At 40.3% G+C, this 23868-nt stretch overlaps 1 protein-coding gene across 2 annotated transcripts; it reads right to left on the reverse strand.

Annotated features, from left to right (window-relative positions):
* Positions 1 to 353: 353 nt before the first annotated feature.
* Positions 354 to 23842, reverse strand: ADAT2 (adenosine deaminase tRNA specific 2). 2 transcript variants are annotated; one of them, XM_089668639.1, is made up of 7 exons: positions 23578 to 23842; positions 21707 to 21812; positions 19183 to 19287; positions 13582 to 13733; positions 12154 to 12259; positions 3179 to 3251; positions 354 to 3095 (listed from the first exon to the last, which is right to left on the reverse strand). In XM_089668639.1, exons 2-7 carry the CDS (start codon positions 21785 to 21787, stop codon positions 3064 to 3066), a joined length of 549 nt encoding a protein of 182 aa, XP_089524765.1. In that variant the 5' UTR covers positions 21788 to 21812; positions 23578 to 23842; the 3' UTR covers positions 354 to 3063. The 2 variants fall into 2 exon arrangements, with proteins under 2 accessions (XP_089524765.1, XP_089524764.1); XM_089668638.1 differs by having other exon boundaries at positions 23636 to 23841.
* Between the last annotated feature and the right edge of the window lie 26 nt (positions 23843 to 23868).

Here is a 23868-nt window from a genome sequence, read left to right on the forward strand (position 1 = left end):
ACATTCCCAGGTGGTCTTATCCTCTGAGCGTGACACATTGCATTTACAGAATATTGGGTATTGAAGTTTGTCTCCATTTCACGGGCAAATGTATTTTTAAGGATTGACATGCTGAGTATCTATTTCCTTGTAACAACCTATTATATTTTACCAACAAATTGGGTAATTTTTTGCATTTGTGTACCCTAAAAATTAACACAATTATATAAAATGGGCAAACCCTATATTAAAAATGATGCAAAACTTCTACCTAAAATGTACAAAAGTGAAATAGAAAAAAAATTATAACTGAGCTAATAAGAGTAAAAAAATAACAAAAAACACAACACACACAACCAAAAAAACTCTAGACGTGTATTTACATAATTTATTCCATAGGGAGAGTAAACTGTAGGTAATGCTTTGTTCGCACAAATCATAAAAATATACATGCTCAAAAAAATTTATTGGGAAAAAAGGAAAAAACATGATCAGTACAATATTGGCTGAAAAAACTAGCAGCCTAGCTGTCATGTTCACCATCTTACTTCATTTCTTGGTTCACTGACCCTAAACAAGTTAACATGAAGGGCGATCAAAGGGTTAACTGTGTGCTGTTTTACTTGTGTCTGTGTCCGTGTGCTTCACTGTAAGCACATTGCTTTGCATGGCTGTGCTGTGCACAGCCATGCAAAGCAGTGTGCACGAGCTGACAGGGATAACTGTTTACAAACTGCTTACAAACAGTTCTTCCCATTGGAGATGCTTGTCAATCACTGGGACCCGGTGATTGACAGCCGCAGCCTTGCACAAGCCCCCTACCTGGAAATGCAAAATCACGTATATATACACATGATTTTGCACACCATTGCCGCCCTGTAGCAGTATTTCTGCTATAAAGCGGTCGGGAAGTGGTTAAACGTATCCAGTAAAAAATATTTTTAAAAAATCAAATTTAGTCATAAATTTAGGCCAAAAAATTCTGCTATGTCTCTGCTAAAAAAAAATCCCCATACATATAAATTAATTGGTTTATGTGAACATTATAGTGTTTACAAATGACAGTTTATATACTGGGATTTTTTTTATTTTTTTTTTTTACTAGTAATGGTGGCAATCAGTGACTTATAGCGGGACTGCGGGCATTCCGACACTGGGGGGGAACTGACTTGGTTTCACTGACATCCCGTGACACCAATACAGTGATCAGTGCTAAAAAAAAAAAGTACTGACTCTGTACTAATGGCACTGGGCAGGAATGGTTTAATAGCAAAAAGTCAAATATTGTTTTTATTCTCAAAATTTTCGGTCTTTTTTTCTTTTTAGAACAAAAAATAAAAAATGCACAGGCAGTCAAATATCACCGAAAGCCCAATTCGTGGGGGAAAAAAAAGGACTGAAATTTCATTTGTGTGCAGCGTTGCATGACCGTGCAATTGTCAGTTAAAGTAACGCAAAAAATGGCCTTGTCAGGAAGGGGAGGAAATCCTCAAGAGGGCAAGAGGTTAATATAGACAAGGGCCTCTAAGACTGCCTATAGATTTTTCATTCCGCCACTAGGCGGAATGAAAAAAAAGATTGGATTCTCCTATCCACACAATCGAGATGGGTACAGGAAATCTTTCCCACTGTGCCATTGTATTCTGATAGCAGCACTCTCCGCTGTCAGAAGACATCAATAAGTGAGCACAGCCACTGAGCGGCAAAATTTTTCCAAATTTCCCTTTCGATAGAAGTCAATCGTTAGATTGTCCCTGTGAACTGGTCAAATTTTGATCCATACATGGAAAGCTTAACCCCTAGACGCTAAGCGCACACAAATATGCGGCTTCTCGGTGTCTGGGCCTTGACGCTGAGCGGCCGCATATTTGCGTACCATTAGAAAATACATATGTGCTGAGAGCGCGCGCCCTGCACACTCCCAGCACATATATCCTTGACTCATGTTAAGGTCCGATCTCCCCTTGCGATCAGGACCTTTTCCGATCATGTGACCGTCGTGGCAGCGAATCACAGCGGTCACATGACCCTAAAACCCCGCCTCCCAGCTTCTGAAACCTCCTAAAGGGCCGGGAGGTGCCGGCGCAAAGGGGTTAAAGAATGACTTCACCTTTCAAGAAAGGAAATAATAAATGCACATTGTTGCAGGAAAAAATGTGCATGTATTATTTTTTCCTGCACGAGTCTGGAAAGCATTGTACCTGTGATCAGTGTATCCAGGGTTTAATGGTCAAGTTACAGATAAGCCCTGCAGCTTTCTGCCTTTGTCTTCATACAGGCTGTCTTAAAAGCTGCAGGACTTGTGAATGAACTATGAGAGCACTCAACACTCTCAAAGTTCATTCAGAACTACGAGCTGTCAGCTGCGGTGCCCTGTACGGCTGCGCTGTTTTTAAATTGTGACAGCGAGTGTAGGGAGAAGATCCCCTGCCTGCTGTCTCACTGGGATGGGGGTGAGGGGGACCTGGCAGCAGTAGCTGGAACATGTTACTCCCTAATTATAGGGGGGACATCTAACATGCTCCAAGGAACATAGCCTTTTCTGTCTAGGTGTGTTTCAGGCCAGTGACTCAACATATTCAAAGCACTGGTAAGATTAAATTTTTAGAAAAAAGGTCAACATTTCTATTACGACAGGTTTCTATTGTTGAACAGTAAAAAGCATACTCCATGGTTCACTTCAGGATAGGAACGTGTAGAATCCAGGAACAAGTTTCGTCTGTGCTACAGTGTGTTCTTGTAGTTGTGGTGACCTCTTCTGGTCTGCTTTGTATTACAGAGGAGTTTTATGCAGAACACAGTTAAGCTTTTGTAACAGAAGTACAAGATATGCAATTTTAAAAAAAAGAAAATGAAGTTCATTTACCTCAGAAATATAAAATAATGAGTGTAATGATTATAGGCAGAATTTGTCCTAATCGAAAAACACTTGTTAATCAGCCAAGCAGACAGCTTGGGCCAGTAGCTCCTAATGAGGTAGATAAGAAGATTATACAATTCTGCTCATCAAGAATAGAAATTTCACTGATGGTGTGATGCTGCATTGCAGCTACAAGGCAACTGTTACATAGCTTCAGTTGATGGTTACTCTTTTTTGCGAACTTTTGATTTTGGTGCTGAAAAGAAAAAGCAAGAAAAATATTAAATTCAGGAGCAAATCTAATGTACTTGCCTACTGAAACAGAAATGAGACACTTACCATTAGGGTTTTCCTGCTTATAGAAGGTTTTCATCATATCCACGGCTTTCTTGGCATTGTATCCTTGAATGCACTGTTGTTGAAAAGTAAAGATAATAAAAAAAAAGTGAATATATAAAAGCAGGTATCTAAAATCTTAAAACAGCAATATGCATTAGTGTTTTATCTGAAGTACTTCAAGTATATCTCTACAAAATAAAATATGCTCATCAGTGTGCAACTAAATCTAATAAAATTCCAAGTATGTTTTGCTGATTATGTCAAAAACATATTATATTATTATTATTATAATACAGGATTTATATAGCGCCAACAGTTTGCTCAGCGCTTTACAATATAACGGGAGACAATACAGTTCAATACAAGAGGGAAAGGAGGGCCCTACGCCTTGGATCTTACAATATATTAGACAATATACTGTAACAAAATTGTGGTAAAGTACATTGCCAATAAATATTTGGCATGTATCATTTGAAGAGTAAGTCCAATTTTGTTGAGAAAAAAAAAAAAAAAAACACTCCCCTCTGGTTGGTCAGTGTAAATTGCAAGGATTTTAACCACTTGCCCTCCAGAGGATTTACCCCCCCTTAATGACCAGATCTCTTTTTGCTACTCGACGCTGCACTAATTCAACTGATAATTGCGCGGCCATGCACTGCTGTACCCAAACAAAATTTACGTCTTTTTTTTTCACACAAATAGAGCTTTTGGTGGTATTTGATCACCTGTGAGCCTATTTTTTGTGCTATAAACAAAAAAAGACCAAAAATGTTGAAGAAAAACAATATTTTTTTACTTTCGGCTATAAAAAAATATATAGTAAACTGAAATTAGTTGTATATTTAGGCCAAAATGTATTCTGCTACATGTTTTTGGTAAAAAAATCCAAATAAGTGTATATTGATTGCTTTGTGTGAAAGTTATAGCTTCTAAAAATTATGGTATAGACACTGCAATTTACGCCATTTTTTTTTGTTATACAGCACTGCACTAGTTTAACTGACAATTGTGCGGTCATGCAATACGGTACATAATTTTATGTATTTTTTTCACACAAATAGAGCTTTCTATTGGTGGTATTTCATTACCTGTGCGCTTTTTTTTTGGCACTATGAACAAAAAAGTTTTGTAAAAAACATTTTCTCATTTCTGTCATAAAAAAATCCAAAAAAACTAAAATTTTGTCATAAATTTAGGCCAAAATGTATTCTGCTACATGTTTTTGGTTAAAAAAAGTGTATATTGATTTGCTTTCGAGTCAAAGTTATAGCATCTACAAACTATGGTATAGATAATGGAATTTACACAGCTTTTACTTTCTGACTGCGCATCACATTTCCTGAGGTGCTAAAATACCAGGATAGTACAAACACCCCCAAATGACCCCTTTTTGGAAAGTAGACACCCTAAGCTATCTGCTGAGAGGCATATTGGGGTTTATTTACTAAAGCTGGAGAGTCCAAAATCAGACTCCCTTCTGCATAGAAACCAATCAGCTTCTAACCTCAGCTTGTTCAATGAAGCTTTGGCAATGAAACCTGGAAGCTGATTGGTTTCTATGCAGAAGGGAGTCTGATTTTGGACTCTCCAGCTTTAGTAAATAAACCCAATTGAGTACAAGGAAGATTTTTTTTTTTCCCACAAGTTTCTGGAAAATGACAAAAAAAATTTATTTTTTGTTTTTACAGAAAGTTGTCATTTAAATGATATATGTCTTGCACAAGCCATGGGTATATGTGGAATTACACTCCAAAATACATTCTGCTACAGTACCTCTACCGAGTATGGGGATACCACATGTGTGAGACTTTTTGGGAGCCTAGCCACATACAGGAGCCTGAAATCCAATGACCACTTTGAAAGCCTGAAGGTCAGTAACTTCCTCATTTCACTTCCTCACTACCTATTACAGTTTCGGAGGCCCTGGAATGCCAGCATAGCACCAAACACCCCCAAATGACCCCTTTTTGGAAAGTAGACACCCCAAGGAATTTAAAGAGGCATGGTGAGTATTTTCCAGTCAAATTTTTTGTCACAAGGTTTTGAAATGTAAAAAAGAAAAGAAAAAACGTTTTTGTTTTTTTTTTCTTCATTTTCCAAAAACTTGTGGCAACAATGAGATCTGCAAAATACTCGCCATGCTTCTTATCAAATTCCTTGGGGTGTCTACTTTCCAAAAAGGGGTAATTTGGGGGAGGTTCGCACTATTCTGGCATTTCAGGGCCTCCGAAACTGTGATAGGTAGGAAGTGTAATGAGGAAATAAAGCCCTTTAACAGCCTGAAGGTGCTTATTGGATTTTGGGGTCCTGTACTTGGCTAGACTGCCAAAACGTCTCTCACATGTGGTACCCCCATACTCGGGAGAAGCAGCAGAATGTATTTTAGGCAGTAATTCCATATATACCCATTGCATGTGTGAGCAATAAATCATTTAAGTGACAAGTTTGTGTACAAAAAAAAAAAAATTTTGTAATTTTGTCAAAAACTTGTGATAAAAAAATAAATTCTTCTATTGATTCAACATGCCTCTCAGCAAATAGTTTGGGGTGTCTACTTCCCAAAAAGGGGTTGTTTTGGGGGGTGGGGGCATTTTATGCCCAGCATTAGAAGTTTATGCCACACATCACTCACTCTTCTAACCACCTGAAGATCAAGCCTTTTCTGACACTTTTTGTTCACATGAAAAAAAATCTGTATTTTTTGCAAGGAAATTAATTTAAACCCCCAAACAGTATATATTTTTTAACACAAACACCCTAGTGAATGAAATGGTGGGTGCTGCAATTTTTTATGTCACATAGTACTCGCGCAGCGATTTTACAAACGCAATTTGTTTTAAAAAATACACTTTTTTACTTTTAATGCACAAAAACACAATATATTGCCCAATTATTTGGTAACATATAAAAGATGATGGTATGCCGAGTAAATAGATACCAAACATGACATGCTGTAAAACTGCGCATGCCCTGTGCAATGGCGACAAACTGCATACATTTTTAATATCCATAGGCAACATTTTAGAAGCCTTTACAAGATACCATTTTAGATTTACAGAGGAGGTCTAGTATTAGAATTACTGCCCTTGATCTGACGTTCACAGCAATACCTCCCATGCATGGTGCAACCGGTTTACACACCAGCACAGGGCCAACGCTCGCGCACACAGGTATGCGTACACGGGGGGGGGGGGCGGGGGCGGGAGTGCTTTTTTTTTTTAAGTTATTATGATTAATTTAATTATTTTTACACTGTCCCATTTTACATTTTATAATTTTATTTTTACACTGTTTAATTTTTTTTTTAGGACTTTTAATGCTAGCACAGGGAAGCCATCATCCTAGTATAAACATTCAAAGTCCAGTGATGTACCAGTATGTCGCTGGTCTTTTTTGGGTATATATGCTATGTTCTTTTCCTTTCTTTTTGTATTCAGCCTGTGGGCTGAATAAAAAAAAGAGAAGAAATCTCTGCCAGAAAAAGTGTGTGGTATGCCCACCGTTAGAATATACCGACCTGCATCCACCCACTTCTAATGGTGGGCACACATTAGGTCATACAATGTCATATGCACCAATTCCAAGATTGTACAAATAGTGGCACGCTTGAATAAAAATTGTCCACGTATAAGTGGTACCCCATATGGAAAAAGGATGACACCAAGTCCCAAACTATCTTGCCACTGCTCCCCATGTAGTCTGGGCATCCGGGGGGCTCCATGTGACAATCTTTTCCCTTGTAAATCCGAAACTTATACTGTATGTATAGCCTGTTGCCCTCTCACAGGTCTTCTACATCTTGACCCCATATCTGGCACGCTTGCTGAGGAGAAATTGTTTGAATGCAAGGTGGCCAGAAAAATTAATGAGGGACTCATCAACGCCGATTGTTTTGCTGGGGAGTATAGACATCTGAAAATTTTTGGTTAAGGTGATTTACGAGGAGCCGAATTTCGTGGAGCCCATCAAATTCAGGGTCACCTCAAGGATGACAGAGTGTATTGTCGTTGAAATGCATAACACATTATAGTCTCATATCTTTGTCTGGCCATGGCAGCAGAGAACATGGGCATATGATGAATCGGGTCTGTGGGCCAATACAACTGCAATTAATTTTTTTTAGTAATGCCCATGTTGAGGGTTAGGCCCCCCAAAAAAAATGTAAATTCGGAAACCGTAATGGCTTTCCATGCGAATGGTCTGGCAAGGTTTGAATTTGGGCTGGTGGCAATAAATTGTTGTGCATATAAATTGCTTTGATCCACAATCAATGTATACAGATCTTCCGTGAAAAACAGCTCCAAAAAATCAAGGGTAGTTACATTTTCTGTTTCCACCTGAATTCTGGGTTTGGGCAGTGAATGGGGGAAGTACGGGTGCTGCAGAACTTGTCGGCTGCCAATCGGGATTTGAAAGCACATCCAGATGGATACTACGGGCTCTACGGGCCTATGTGCGAATTCTTGGTGGTTGCGGGACAATACTTGTGCTCGCCACCGCACCAGTTTGTACTGCACTTATGGGACTCGCCCCGTCACCAAGTGATACTGCAGTGCTGGTATGTGAATGACCAGGATGTACTAGGCTGCTGGTGCTCGCCAGTTCAACAAAAGGTAGCGTGGCACTAGTACTGGCACTCTGTTGCATATGAGAGTCATCAAAATTTACCGGCAAGTGCTAACAGAGATCAGGCCTAATTCTGCGAACACTGCAGTTTTGTGTGCAATGTATCAAGTGGCAGTGACCTACTGACACTGCACTTGTTGGGGGAGAAGGGGGGGGTAAGCGTAGGGGCTAAACGCAGGTGCCGGGGCTGATCCTGCTAATGCTGCGTTTTTGGGGACACTATACTAATGTGAACGCTGGTGTAGTGCTGATCTGATCCAAGATATTGATCTGTTCAGACACTATACTAGCAATGGAGGTTTATTGAGTATGAGCGTGTTCCTGGCATATCTACAGTGGCTGGTCGGATGTGGTTAACAAGCTGCTGCAGATTCTTACCTTTATTTTGGAGAAAAAAACTGTGTCCATGTGCACAGTGAATCTGTATGGCAGTGGTTTTATAATTATCAATCAGCTGCTGCACCTGTAGGGTTCTAATGAGGAAAGTGGCAGGGTCTTCACCTCTTTAGACGTGATTTTCCATTGGGTGTATCTCACCAAAATGACATTTTTGTAGCAGGGGATGTTCAAAATCTGACTTGTATCTTAGTGCTGACTTCTGGGAAAATCAGTAAGCCAATCACACAAGCAGGAAATTATGTATCTGGGGGGCGTTCAACAAACCATCTGTATACAGAACACCTCAGTTTAGCCGTATTGCATTACATTTTACAATTATTACAGAGACTGCAGATTGAAAGTGAAATGTAATTTTAACATTCAATTACAATATGACTTGTGTTGCAACTGTATACGCTATCTTATTACTTTTTTTTTTCTAAATTTCCACGAAACTGGAGTTGCCCTTTAAACTTAAAAATTGTTTTGATCATAGCTACAGTGGCATAAACAAGTAGCATCAGATCAGCAGCAGCCTGCGTGCGTGTGATGTTGGGGTATTTTCTTTTATTTAATATTTACTGAATATTTGCTTTACAAATAGAAAGCACTTAACCTTCAGAATTGTAATTGGATCATGCTTTGCTGGGGTTTTTTTTTTGCCTTCCTCTGGATCAACTGTGGATATAGGATTATAACTTTTTTTTTTTTAATGGTTGAACTGGATGGACTTTTGTCCATCTTTACCATATTTACCTCACATTTGATATTTTACTTTGATGAATGGTCTCTTGTATTATCTCATGGGATATTTCCGAAAAAATGAGTCACGTGACCTTCATATCGCATGTGGTAACCTTTATTGAATTGACCCCAAAGTGAGGAAAGCCTGAAATCATATGAATTATACAAAATAATATCACTTATTCCTCATCATAACAGGGAGCATTGCCAAAACCTGGCCTGTTCATGAGCAGAAATATTAGATCTTAGTTGGGTCAAACATTGTTGCTCTGAGCTGTCATTTCATGCTATAATTAGTTCAACTCTCAAACTTTACCGGTCTAAAGTTCAGTTTACTTTTCGCAACACCTAAGATTTTTAAGATAACTCGCCATTAAACAAAATGTCAACCCAACATTTCATATTCCTGATATATGCCTACTGTTTAACGTACAGCCCTGGCCAAAAGTTTTGAGAATGGCACAAATATTTTCATAAAGTCTGCTGCTTCAGTGTTTTTAGATCCTTTTTGTCAGATGTTACTATGGTGTACTGAAGTATAATTATAAGCATTTCAAAAAAGTGTCAAAGTCTTTAATAACAATGGCATTCAGTTTGTGCAAAGAGTCAATATTTGCAGTGTTGACCCTTCTTTTTCAAGACCTATGCAATTCTCCCTGGCATGCTCTCAATCAACTTCTGGGCCCCATCTTGACTGATGGCAGCTCATTCTTGCACAATCAATGCTTGGAGTTTGTCAAAATTTGTGTGTGTGGCGGGGGGTTGTTCACCTGCCTCTTGAGGATTGTCCGCAAGTTCTCAATGGGATTAAGGTCTGGGAGTTTCATGGCCATGGACTCAAAATATCGATGTTTTGTTCCCTAAGCCACTTAATTATCACTTTTGCCTTATGGCAAGGTGCTCCATCATGCTGGAAAAGGCATTTTTCATCACCAATCTGTTCTTGGATGGTTGGGAGAAGTTTCTCCCGGGGGATGTTTTTTTACTCTTCTTTATTCATGGCTGTGTTCTTGCAAAATTGTGAGTGAGCCCAATCCCTTGGTTGAGAAGTAACCCCACACATGAATGGTCTCAGGATGCTTTACTGTTGGCATGACACAGGACTGATGGTAGCGCTCACCTTTTCTTCTCCGAACAAGGTTTTTTCCAGATGCCCCAAACAAACGGAAAAGGGATTCATCACAGAAAATGACTTTACCCCAGTCCTCAGCAGTCCTAACCCTGTACCATTTGCAGAATATCAGTCTGTCCCTGATGTTTTTCCTGGAGAGTGAGCCTGAAATTGCTCCTTTACTGCCCTTCTTGACACCAGGCCATCCTCCAAAAGTCTTCGCCTCACTGTGCCAATCCTGAGCAAACTCAGCACTGTTGGTGCCCTGATCCTGCAGCTGAATCAATTTTAGGAGACGGTTCTGGCGCATGCTGGACTTTCTTGGGCGCCCAGAAGCCTTCTTCACAGCAATTGAACCTCTCTCCTTGAAGTTCTTGATAATCTGATAAATGGTTGATTTGGGTGCAAACTTAGTAGCAGCAATATCCTTGTCTGCGAATCCCTTTTTGTGTAACGCAATTATGACTGCACATTTCCTTGATGGTAAATTAATATTTGTTTCATTCTCAAAACTTTTGGCCTGGGCTGTACTTGTATGGAAAAGTTAAAAAAAAAATTTAATGTGTTGTATACTCAAGTGTTTTGTCTTTCATTTCTATTTTAAACTTAATGGGTTGTTTTACAAGGTGAGGGTTCACATATTCTTTAAAATTCCTTGATAACTTTCCAGATCTTCTCCTCCCTCATGCATGGCTGTCCTTGGTGAAGATCACAATATTCGTATCACAGAATGACTTTTGCTACATGCTTTTTTATGGTCTTTTTTGACTAGTAAAAGATCAGTTCTTCAGCACTTGTACATGAGTTCTGTTTCCTTTTTGATACAAGTACATTAGATGGTTTTAGCGGTTGTAAAGGCGGAAGTTTTTTTTTTACCTTCATACATTCTATGCATGAAGGTAAAAAAAAAAAAAACCTGTGTGCAGCTCTCTCCCAGACCCCCTTCTCGATTCAGCGGTGTGCACGGGAGCCTCAGCTGTCCCAGGTCTCTCTCCTCATTGGCTGAGACACAGCAGCAGGAGCCATTGGCTCCCACTGCTGTCCATCACAGCCAGAGAGCCAATGAGGAGAGAGTGGGGGGCAGGCCAAACCATGGCTCGATGTGTCCTATGGATGCATAGAGCAGGCCTTGGGAGCGAGTATACACCAGTTCCCTCAGAGCAAGCGGCTTGCTATTGGGGGCACTGGTCAAGGGGAAAAAGCCAGAAACACCATTGGGGGACCCGAGAAGAAAGAGGATCAGGGCTGCTCTGTGCAAAACCACAAGTTTGTTACTGTAATTAAAAAAACAAAACAAAAAAAAAAAACCTTTGATATCACTTTAAGGCTGGGTTCATACCACATTCCTGTGCAAATCACATGCAAATTGGATGGCATGCGACTGGAGCCATACATTTTGTGTGGCTCAAATCACACTGTATCTGCACCAAAAAAGGTGCAGGACCCTTTTTTTGTTCTGTACTAGAATCGAATCTCATGGGTATTCACACCCATGCAATCCGATTCTGCGCATCTCACCGCGTTTTGCGGATTGATTTCGGGGTTTTGTTAACATACACACCCGCAGCGGTTCGCATGAACGGGGTGCGATTGTGATGCGGAGCGGAATTCACGCAGAAAATGCTGCGAATTTTGCACTGCATCAGTGTGAACCCAGGCTAAGAAGCAAAATAGCAAATAACATCAGATAAAGATTACTCCCCTTTTATCAATGGAAACTCTTCGGAAAATGGGTGTGTATGTTTTGTATAAGTTATAATGTACAGTCCATGTTATGGTATAGCAAAAATTGCATGTTATTTCATATGTAGTTTTAATTAGATTCTGTGGATTTTATTTCAGCACCTTAAAAGTCTCATTGAGTTTTCAATATATTTCTTCATTGACAATATTAGGGTGTGGTGCTTAAAACTTCCAGATCAACCAAACTGTTTTTATCTTAAATTCATATAGGATCAGAGTCTCAGAAATAAAACAGTTAGCAAAACCATTACAGAGCAGGTAAGCATGACATGTTTGTCAATTTTTTTATTTTTTTTTAAACAAAACTGAACCTCTCATATCACTTTAAAACTCAAGATTTTGTATATAAAACAGTAAAAAAAAATCCCCTTACCTTAAAACTTGCCCCTGTGGCTGGAATGTCATCTGCAGCCACATTCAGAACTGACCCACATCCACCAAATCGTTCATTGTGGCAACCATATACCACCAATGGAATTCATATTTCTTTGTTAAGGAGGGAAAATAAATACTTTATGGTATTAGGGTTCATACACACAAAACAGCTCTACATAAATACTGAGGGCATGCTCTTGACAGGTATATCAGTGAAGCATTTTTATGACTTGATATTTATTGCTGCCGCTAAACTTTTTTGTTTACTTTTGTTTCCAGTAAAAAAGAAACAGAGTGGGCACACAAAAAAGCAACAAGCATCACTAAAAACACCAAACAAAAGCCTATCCTATGCAATATCTTTATTCCTGTGTATTATTTGCCACTTTATCAATTTCTTTTTTCAGTTCACCAAAGTTCAGATCTACGGAAACAATCGCATGTACAATCAAGTTCTGCGATATTTTGTATGTGAAAGTTATTCAGCAATGACTAGGTGACTGGTTTTTGTTCCTAAAAATACTGGTAGCTTCTAACTGATGTTAACAGTGGTCTGTATCAGGGACAGCAGGAAGAAAAAAAAGTTGCTGTTTGAGGTAGACATAAAATAACACTTTTTATCTCATAAGGGGTTTTGGCTATACGTTTTAATGTAATATTCCTTTTTATATTACAACGTAGCTATGCCTGCTTAAAGAGGAACCTCACTCACCATTTTTTTTCTGCTTATCCAAAGCAGGGCTTTCCTCAATTCAGATACTCACCCACCCAGCAGATCCAGTGTTGTCCTGCTGCATCCCACTTCTCCGCTTACACCACCAGGGTCCTGCCCTACCATCTTCTTTTCTATTATGTTATCAGGAGGTGGCTGTCTCTGCAGGTTCAGCAAGCCGCCTCTGACTACATGCTGCTTAGCTCACTCTTATTCTCTGCTTTGAGTAAGCAGATGCCTTTTGGGATGTGTGCCATGCATATCACTAAGAGCAATACAGGTTATTCTCACCTAGGCAAGAATGGAAACAGAAAAAAAAAAAGAGATAAAAAAGAGGTAAACTGACAAAAAATAAATCAGATTTACATGTTGTTGGGGGGGAATGTAATTTAGTGTGGATGTCCACTTTAATGCCTACAAATATCAAAAGGTAGCTTGCATTGTAAAAAAAACAAAAAAAAAAACACATACTAGAATATAAAAAATACATAGTTTTGGGAATATTTATGCACTGGTTAGTTCTGACCACTAATACTCTGTAATAAGTTTCATGTACTAATTCTGTCATTACTACTAGACAGATTAAGGAGTTAAGAAGATTACAAAAGCCTTACCACTTAATCATTCTGTACATATGCACAGCACACTTATTTTGCTTCTTATGCATGTAATTCATCTCATTACATGGGACATACCAGTTAAATAAGAAGGATACTGAGCAGGCGCAGAGCCCCAGCACACATGATACATGGTTCAACTGTCACATATAAAATTGTGTTTTCAAAAACCTGTGCGGAATTCTTTTCATTCATCCTGCACCAGTCCAGAACCTGATCAACAGCCACCATTTCTGCATGGCGTGTAGCCTGTAACAGAAAAACTTAGTTAGGAAGTTTAAAATCAGAAAAACTTTATTTTCTCTGAGCTTTCAATGCTGGCAAATTTACCAAAGAAAATAACCCTGTAATCAATTACATCAACCCAACCCTACCACACATTAACCTCCCTAGCGGTATGATTATGTCCATATTTCTGTGCTCAAAGCGGTACATTTTTTTGCATGGAAATATGTTTTTTTTTATTGTAGGCCTGTAATTTTTAGGAATAACTCACTGAAATCTGTCCGAACAAGAGTCTAGTAAACATCCCGGGTAGGATAAAACTTGAAACACGAAATCATAAATTATAATTTAATAAATAATCCTAAAAAATAATATAATAATAATACATTTAATTCAATAATATAATGAAACCAAAAACACTGAAATTTAAAATATTGCGCCAAGTTCGCACATCACTGAGCAAAGTCGCAAAATCGTTTTCAGTGTCTGACGAATTTCCCCACGAATCATTATCACTCAACTCTGCAAGTGGTTCTGATTTACTATCACTGTTCTCTAGCTGGTCTAAAACCGCTTTTGACCTAAAGGGACACTTTTTGGACACCATGGACGTTTCTCAGGCAGAAAGAACAGTAAAAATGCAGGCAGGGCACAGGACAAAGCACTAGGGACAAAATGTATGTGAAATGGTTTGATACAGTTTTACTATGTGATCTTAGTGACTGTCACTTTTTGTCATTTTAAAATTTCCCGCCGTTCCGTCCCCCGTACGTCCTGACGCTCACAGGGGACGGAACCCAGATGACAGATGCCGGCATCCGCCGGATTACATTGCCGGGGACACTGCAGGAGGGACATCGCAGGAGCGCAGGACAAGGTAAGTGATCGAGGGATCACGGAGCAGCGCCGCATGGTAAGCCCGAGTGTAGCTCGGGGTTACCGCTTGTGGTACTGAAACTTTACCCCGAGCTACACTCGGGAATACCGCCAGGGAGGTTAATTAAAAAAAAAACAAACAAAAAAAAAAACCAATAGGGTGACCTTTGAGAATTAACGCAGGTTCCAAAACCCACAGCAATCAATCAGAATTTTACTCTCATTACTTTACTAATGAACGTCTGCAATCTTGATGGGCTGCTTTGGGTAACTGTATATTACCATTACTTAAACTAAGACAATTGGGCATTTTAATGAAGCAAAGAAAAAGTGTGCAAATCCATAGCAACCAACCGCTGATCCTATTCCAGTTAAGTGAAATCTGATTTGATGCTAAAAGGTTATAGCGCTTTACACTGCATATGTAACAAGTCTGAATGTGTGAGTCAAGCATACCTACTTCAGCTATAACGGGAAACAGAAAAGAAAGCATAGAAATAGTTGGCATTTCCATAGCAACCAAACAGATTCTGTCATCTTCCCGAGCAGTGTAGAACATTAAACAAATATCTGGTTGGTATGGTTACCAATTTTCATAAATGACTGTAATGTATATTTGAGCTATTAGAGAAAATGAAGAATTACTATGTAAACGAAAGGAGCAAATAGGGGTGTTGTTGAAAGCTGCATGTGAATTTACAAAAAGATAAAAATAAAATCAGAAGATAATCTTTCACTATATTCTTAAAGTGAACCATTCCATTTCCCAATCACATAAACATAATAGTACCTTCAGCATAATCCACTCTGTCAGCTGACTTAAATGTAATTTTCCTAAAATGTAAAGCCTAAGCAGACTAAATAGCACTGCTACTTGAGTTCAAATTTTGACAACCTGTCAAAGGTCAGCAGATAAGCTCTAACCTCTATTTCTAACCACTCTCCCTGACTACAGATATACCACTCTCCCTGACTGCCAAGAGCAGTCACTGCACCAAAAAGAGCAGAGGTACCTTTGATATATAGGATTTGGCAGAAAGCATGGCTACGACTATGCAAGAGTGGAGATGGCAGCACCCAATGGGTAAATAACTGGTTCCATGGGGCAGGATAGGTATTAATAAACTGTATAAAAGTTGAATATTTGGCAGTCATTTTCCTCAACTCCCAGGAGAGAAGGAATTTAAAGGGGATGAGTAACAAAGTGGAATTCCTGCTAGATCACTTTAGGCTGACCCCTTTTGCATGTATAGCTATGTAAAACATTAAAAATGAGTGCCTATACTGTTTAAAATCCAGTAATACACTGTCCCACCCTGCTCTGCACATGCTCAATTGTTCTCTATTTTTAGGCACTGTGCCGAATTTGTAGAGGCCGATCTACTGACACCCTGAATATTTACTGGTGCTCAAGGATCTAGGCTGCAACCAAATGGCAGCCTCCTGCAAGAAGAAACAGAATCAATGCTGGAGGCAATTTATAGCACACACTAATATTGGTAGCATAATTATTTATGTGGAATGTATGTTCCTTGCTAAAGAACAATTATTAACAATTATTTACAGCACACACTAATATTGGTAGCATGCTTGTTAATGTGGAATATATGTTCCTTGCTAAAGAACAATTTTTAACAATTATTTACAGCACACACTAATATTGGTAGCATACTTGTTAATGTGGAATATATTTTCCTTGCTAAAGAACATTATTTTTTTTTAGCAATTATAGGTAAAGTTCTACTTTAACCAGTTGGCATCTGCCCTATAGCAGCTTTACTGCTACAGGGCAGCCGCTCTGTGCAGAATCATGCATAGATACAGGATACAGCTTTTCCGGGTAGGGGGCACGTGTATGCCCACCTACCCATGTTGTCATTGGCTCCTGTACATGTCAATCACCGCGTCCCGGCCAGCAACTCATGGCTGGGACCTGGCTATAGGCAGAGCACCTGACAGGAGAGAAATCTGCAAATGTAAACAAGACAGATCTCTCTCATGTAAGCGGGGAAGTGCCCGTTTTTATCTCCTGTTGCTTTTGAGGGCAGTGAAGTCTAATAGATCAAGATCTCTCAGTAAAGACTGCCTGTCCCAGCAATCACAAGGAAAACAAAAAAAAAAAGATACAGTGTAACAAAAATAAAAAACCCCCACAAAATCAAAAATAATTAAAGCGCCCCTCCACATAAATGTGAATGCGCACACATATGTAAATGACAATCACACCACACGTATGAGGTAATGCTGCGAATGTCAGAGTGAGTGCAATAATTATAACACCAGAACTCCTGTGTAACTCTAAAGTAGTAACCTGTAAAAACTTTTAAAGAGCCACCTATGGAGATTTTTAAGTATTGTAGTTTGTCACCATTCCACGGGTGCGCACAATTTTAAGTTAATATACCCATCTACTTGGTGTAACATCATCTTTTAAATTTTACCAAACAATAAGGAATTATTATATATTTTTCCCCATCAAAAAAAATCTGCATTTCCTGTATCAAAATCATACCTTAGTCTTACCACATGGTGGACTCCATACTGTGTGTTGTGGGCTGCAATGCATGTGTTTTGGATTTGCATTGGGTTAATACATTTGGCTGCCATTTCCTAACACATGTAGAAAGCACATACCTCATATTAAACCACATTGAAAAGAGAATGGGCCCTTGGGCTGGCCATACATTATACAATTTTCTGTACAGTTTCTGTACAATTTCCTTTAGATTTAACTTCAACTATATAGTGCAAGGGCCTGCCTAATTGGATACAATTGAAAGTGTTGTTTAGATTTGACCACATATTATATGCTTTTTGGTAAATCTAAAGGAAAATTGTACAAGAAAATTGTATAATGTCTGGCCAGTCTAACTCTACACAGTCTGCCAAATTATCATCAAAAGCCCTTCCTATTTCTTCCATTGCCCAACCTCTCTTTCAGCAGCGGGTTCATCTCTTACACAGCTCAGCAGGATCTGACAAAACTCCCTTTCACCTATGCAGTACAGAAGTGTCCACCCTGTTCCTCCACTTATGCTGGATGGCAACACACATGCAGTAAGCTGCGTTTTAATATGCGTTGTACTAGGGCAGCCTATTCCTTTGAATGGGCTACCACACCAAAAAAGGGGCATATACTATTTTTTTTGTAATACAGCTCATCACAATTCACAGCAGTGCATTGTGTTGCAATGCACACCTGTTGTCAAGGTGTGTTGGACTGTCATTAAGAATAGCCGGCACCACAGTGCACAAATGGGCAAAACACCCCAGCCTTAGACTACACCTGAGTTTCCAGTCAACGTGGCTCTGACACTGGTATCACACGCTGAATGAAAACTGTTTCAACAAAATAAATTCATAATTCCCAGGGCACATTTTTTCACTATATTCTTATAGCAAATATAAAGCCCAGTGGAAAATAATGATTATATATATATTTCTAACACTACCACTTTTCTAACTACTACTACTACTCTGGACCAGATCCCCCATCCCTCCCTTTGTAATCTTTTATATAGCAGCCGGAGGAGAAATGAAGAAGAATACTATAGTGTGACACCCTGATTCCACTGAACCTGTGGTCACATTCAAGATGGAAAAGTCCAGAAGCAGTCTCATGGCCTATGGACGTCTACACAAGGAAGGTTTTACAGCTAAATAACATGCATAAAATACATTAAAGTGATAATAAAGCCTTTTTTTAATTAAATTAATAGGCTATACTTACCTGCTCCAGAGACAGTCTGTGTCCATAGACACCCCCCCCCCCCCCTACTTCTTCCTCACAAGTTTTGACTGATACCAACATGAGCCTATCGCTTCTGCTACTGCCGATGTCTCCTGTGATGCCAAAAAGTGAAGGGAGAGGATCTGAAGCTGGAACAGCTCTGGATCATTAAGAGGATAAGTGTTTTGGGGTGGACAGTTGTTGGGGAATTTTTTACCTTAATGCAGGAAATGCATTAAGGTAATCAGTTGGCTTTTAAAATGACTTTAAAGTGTTACTAAACCCAGGACCCTGCATTCACTATATCTGGTCTCCAACAGTACACAGAACATGGAAATGCAATTATTTTAGTAAATATAAATACCTTTTCTCATCAGCAGTTAGAGAGGTCCTGTGGCCTCTATCAGTGTTCAGCAGAGCACTGGTTAAAGTTTGTAGGAGTTTTCTCTGGGAGGATGCAGAACCCCTGACCTGTCTGGGCAGTGCTGATTGGCCATGTGCTGATCAAGATAAAAAAAAAACACCTCTCTAGCAATATACACCAAATTGAGCATGTGCAGTGTCTTCACATGATATGTCTTATCAGGAGATAAGAGGGGACACTGGAAGAAAGGGAGGATCAGAGAAGTCATGATCAAACAGCATTATTACACAATGAAGAAGGATTAACCCTTTAGGTTCCACAGTGTGTATAACAAGCATGCTTTACTGCATATACAGACTGATTTTACTATTGTGCATTTAAGAACACTAGAACTGTACATATAACCTTATTGGAATATTTTTGTTAAAATTGATGGTCTAGACAACAGGGTTTTTTTAAGCTGTCCAACATGAAACCCACAAAATCATGATGTAAAAACTTACATTCTTTGTCTCATTGACTTCATTTCTTCCTTGTCCTACAAGCTGATTGTTATATGCCATTAGACATCCAACAGGGACCTCACCATTGTCCAAAGCATCTTGGGCCTAAACAGATAATGTTTAAATGATACTGCAATTAAAACAGGTAAACACTACCCCCACAGGTGTATAAAATCAAGCACCTAGGCATGCAGACTGCTTCTACAAACATTTGTGAAAAAATGGGTCGCTCTCGGGAGCTCAGTGAATTCAAGCGTGGTACCGTAATTGGTTGCCACCTGTGCAATAACAATATGTAATCCAATTTTCTAGTAAAGATGATGATAGATACCAACATTTCACACTTTAAAAAATGTGCCTGCCCGTGCAACGGCAACAAACTAAGTAAAGTTTATTATCCATACTATCCAAAAGCCTTCACAGGTTACCACTTTAGATTTACAGAAGAGTTCTGGAGCAAGAATTACTGCCCATGATCTGACAATCGCTGTGATACCTTGCATGTGTGGGACGACTGCTGTTTGCATGCATGCAAGACTGATGCATGTGTTAGCCTTTGTGCACGAGCACAGGGGGGGGCGGAGATGCTTTAAAAAAATGTAATTTTTTTTTTTTTACACTGTTATTTCATTTTTTTTTTAATAACTTTTATTGTTGTCACAAGGAATGTAAACATCCCTTGTGACGGCAACAGGCAGTGACAGGTATTCTTTATGGAGAGATCTGGGGTCGATAAGACCCAGATCCCTCCTCTGCCCTTGGTGTGATCAAAAGCTTTCCATTTTTAAATTGGCAAGGGAAACTGGAAGTGATGTATGGTCATCTCTGTTTCCTATGTCATAGAGGTGGACAGAGTGGTTGCGGTCTTTATCTGCCTCTTGGAGGTGTAGCTAGAACCTTCAGGGCCCCATTGCAAAAAACCAAGAAGGACCCCTGGGGCCCTTTCCATCGGTCCTGGGACCCTTCCCACTGATCCCAAGGCCCTTTATTACGGTCCTGCAGCAGGCCCCTTTCCTGTTGTCTTGGGCCCCTCCCATGGTGGCAAAATGCCAGGGCCAGGTCGCAAAAGTGTGACCTTTGAGACCCTGGTAGTTCCACTACTTGGTTAATCGTGTACCATCACCAGAGATCTTCTAGCAATGAAAGTTTAATTGCTAGAAGATTTCTGGTGACTGGACAAGCTTAACCCCTTTATTGGTGAAAGATGAAATCCCAGTTGGAAGTGCATGATTAACCCTTTCAGATATGTGTTGGAAGCGTATGATTAACCGTTTCAATGCTAACCGATCCCTAATGCAAATTCATATTTCCACCAGGGATCTGCTAGCAATGAAATGGTTAATCATACCTTTCCAACAGATATCTGAAAGGGTTAATCATGCACTTCCAACTGGGATCTTATCTACGTGCAATAAAAAGGGTTAACTATGTCTACTCATTATCTTCTAGCAATGAATGTGTTAGCATGTGCTTCCAGATCACTATCTCTCCACTCAGCGCTACACTGTACACATACCAGTCCTGCAGCCTTCTCTCAAATCAGCCCACCTGTGGCAAGGAGTGATCAACACCAAGGCCTGCCACACACCCTCCTCAAGTTCCACCCAATCACTGCGAACCTCGCTGCAGACTCCACCTCGGGGTCAGGGAGAAGTAGTACACTGGAGACTGCCCGATTTCTCCTAGTTGAGAAGGTACTGATCCGTCCACCACTGCCACCTCTACTATCAGCTGATGGAAGCGCCAGCTAGTCGATAGGGACAGCCTACGGGAGGACGGCTCTAAACCCTGCTGCTTGCCTGCAGTAGGGCTAAACGTAAAAAATAACTTCTTGCCCGGCACTGCATGTCCTGGGCGTCAGGCAATAGGAATTCAACAACCCTGCTGTAAAGAGTAGAGAATTGCCAGTGTGGTGAAAAGTGACAAGTAGTCAATGACTTTGCAAAAAAACAAAAAAAAAACAAACAAACAACTCTATAGAACAGTAATATACTGACAGGCATCTTTAAATGTACATCAAACCAAATTTGGGAAGAACTGACCACAGCAGCAGAAGACCATGCATAGCTAAGAACAGATAACGGAAGCTTACTGGCCATGAATCACTAAACACTGGTTTTCTGATAAATTTCAGTTTTTTCTTCAAAAGATTGGGTAATCCATGATTCTATCCTGTGTTGTGTCATTGGTTCAGGTTGGTGGTGTAAAGTTGATGTTATCAAGTCAGCATGGGCCAAAACGTAGATTTCCAGCATTTCCATTTTTTTGTTGAATCAATGCCATTAAGAATGAAGGTTAATCTTTAGGCAAAAAAGGGCTTCCCAGTACTGGGAAAAGATGAGATACTAAAGCAAATACTGTAAAGTAGCCAGTAATTGTCCATTAAATTCATGGTAAACAAAACAATAAGATAAAATGACTCTTTTATGAACACAGAGGAAACATTACATGCATAGGAAATCTGAATAAAGTACGTGAGTGTTAATTGGAGAGGTGTTACATTTTCTTTTGCAGTTGTTCCTACCATCTGAAAAGCCTTCTCCATCCAAATTTTCATCTCTTCAGTCATCTCTGATGGCTCCTCCAAATAATGGGTTGTATCCATTTGGACTTCTTAAACAGCAATACCACTGAAAACATAAGAAAAATAACAACTGTATGTCCAAATGCAAAAATATCCCATATAATGCTAAAACAACAGAGAAGCATTACAAGCCTTTCGCGGTCAAATTTTCCTTTTTTTTTTTTTTTAATGATCTGCTTTTAACCGCTGAGCAAATCATTTTCAGACATAATGGGGTTTATTTACTAAAGCTGGAGAGTCCAAAATCAGACTCCCTTCTGCATAGAAACCAATCAGCTTCCAGGTTTCATTGCCAAAGCTTCATTGAACAAGCTGAGGTTAGAAGCTGATTGGTTTCTATGAAGAAGGGAGTCTGATTTTGGACTCTCCAGCTTTAGTAAATAAACCCCAATGGGTCCTGGCAGTGCCTTTGTTTTCAGATCCATGCTATGCTGCTTAGTAGAACCTATGGCAGTCTGGGTTGAACACATCATCCTGAGCTACAGAATGCTACCTTATATTTCAAGTTTTTCCCTTTTCAAAACAGACAAAGTTGGGGATAGTGCAAACAATGCTAAAGAAATGTTTTAGTGTAAAATATGTGCAGTAGAGAAGTGCAAAGTGTGGAGGATAAGATGGAAGGCAGTATACGCAGGAGAGAAGTGCAGAGGGTATGATGGAGGGCAGTATGCGCAGGCGGAGGGTACGATGGAGGGCAGTATGCACCTGGGAGGAGGGTATGATGGAGGGCAGTATGTGCAGGAGAGGAGGGCATGATGGAGGGAAGTATGCCCAGGGGAAGGGCACGATGGAGGCCAGCATGCGCAGGAGAGGGTACCATAGAGGGCAGTATGCGCAAGAGAGGAGGGTATGATGGAGGGCAGTATGAACAAGGGAGGAGGGCACGATGGAGAGGTCTATGCACAGGAGACGAGGGCAGTAGGCAAAGCAGAGGAGAGCAGTAGGAAGAGGATGGCACAATGGAGGGCAGTCGGCAGAGGAGAGGAGGGCATGATGGAGGGCAGTAGCCAAAGAAAAGGAGGGCACAATGGAGGGAAGTAGGCAAAGGAAAGGCGGGCATGAAGGCAGACAATATGCGCAGCAGAGGAGGGCAGTATGCGCAAGACAGTAAGGTACGATGGAGGGCAGTATGCGCAGGAAGGAGGGCACTATAGAAAGCAGTATGTGCAGGAGAGGAAGGCATGATGGAGAAGATGGCACAGTGCACAGGAGAGGAGGGCAGTACGCGCAGGAGAGGAGGGTAGTATGTGCAGGAAAGGAGGGCAGTATGCGCAGAAGAGGACGGCATGATGGAGGGCATGTACAGGAGAGGAGGGAATTATGGAGGGCAGTATGCACAGGAGAGGAGGGCATGATGGAGGGCAGCATGGACAGGAGAGGAGGGCAAGATGCACAGAAGAGAAGTGTATGATGGAGGGCGTTCCCCCCTACCACACACTGAATATGGATGGGGGAATCACTCCTGCTTTGATTGACACTGATTGATCTGACACTGATTGATTGGGAAAACCCATCAGGCTGGTTGTGCAGAAGCTGATCGGTAGATTGTTTCCTGCACAGCCAGGGTGCTACATTGATTTACAAAGATTGAAACAGGCGAATTTCGATCCACGTGTGGCCGGCTTTAATCTGATTTCACTGCACACTGTGAGCTTCTCATACTCTGCATTAGAAGCAGCACACACCTCTCTAACACATCATGGGCTGTCACTCTGGCTCCATTCTTCCCAAATATATAAGGTACATACCCTGGCCACACTCCACAAGCACTACAAGTCCCTCCCTCTTTTTATAGAAACATATATACATACACACACGTGGTCTTTTTATCACCCCCAGCTCGCCTCTACAGGATATAACAGACACTACCTCGTTGTTCCAGAATCCCTACGTCTCGTCTGCCTTTCTCTGCATTTCACGCCTCGTTCTCGTTGTTTCTACTTCTACCTCCTAAGGAAACAGGAAAATACGTTATCATCCTGCTTGGTAAATTAGAACTGTGGTGCAATACGTAGATACATGAAGGAAGTGTTGTTTTGAAACTGCACAAGATTATAGGGTGAGGGAAGAGACAGACCTGCAGCTGGAAGACGAGAGGGAGG

This window comes from Staurois parvus, unplaced genomic scaffold (assembly GCF_062004578.1).
Source record: "Staurois parvus isolate SC_StPar_1 unplaced genomic scaffold, SC_StPar_1.0 ptg000059l, whole genome shotgun sequence".
Lineage (NCBI taxonomy): Eukaryota > Metazoa > Chordata > Amphibia > Anura > Ranidae > Staurois > Staurois parvus.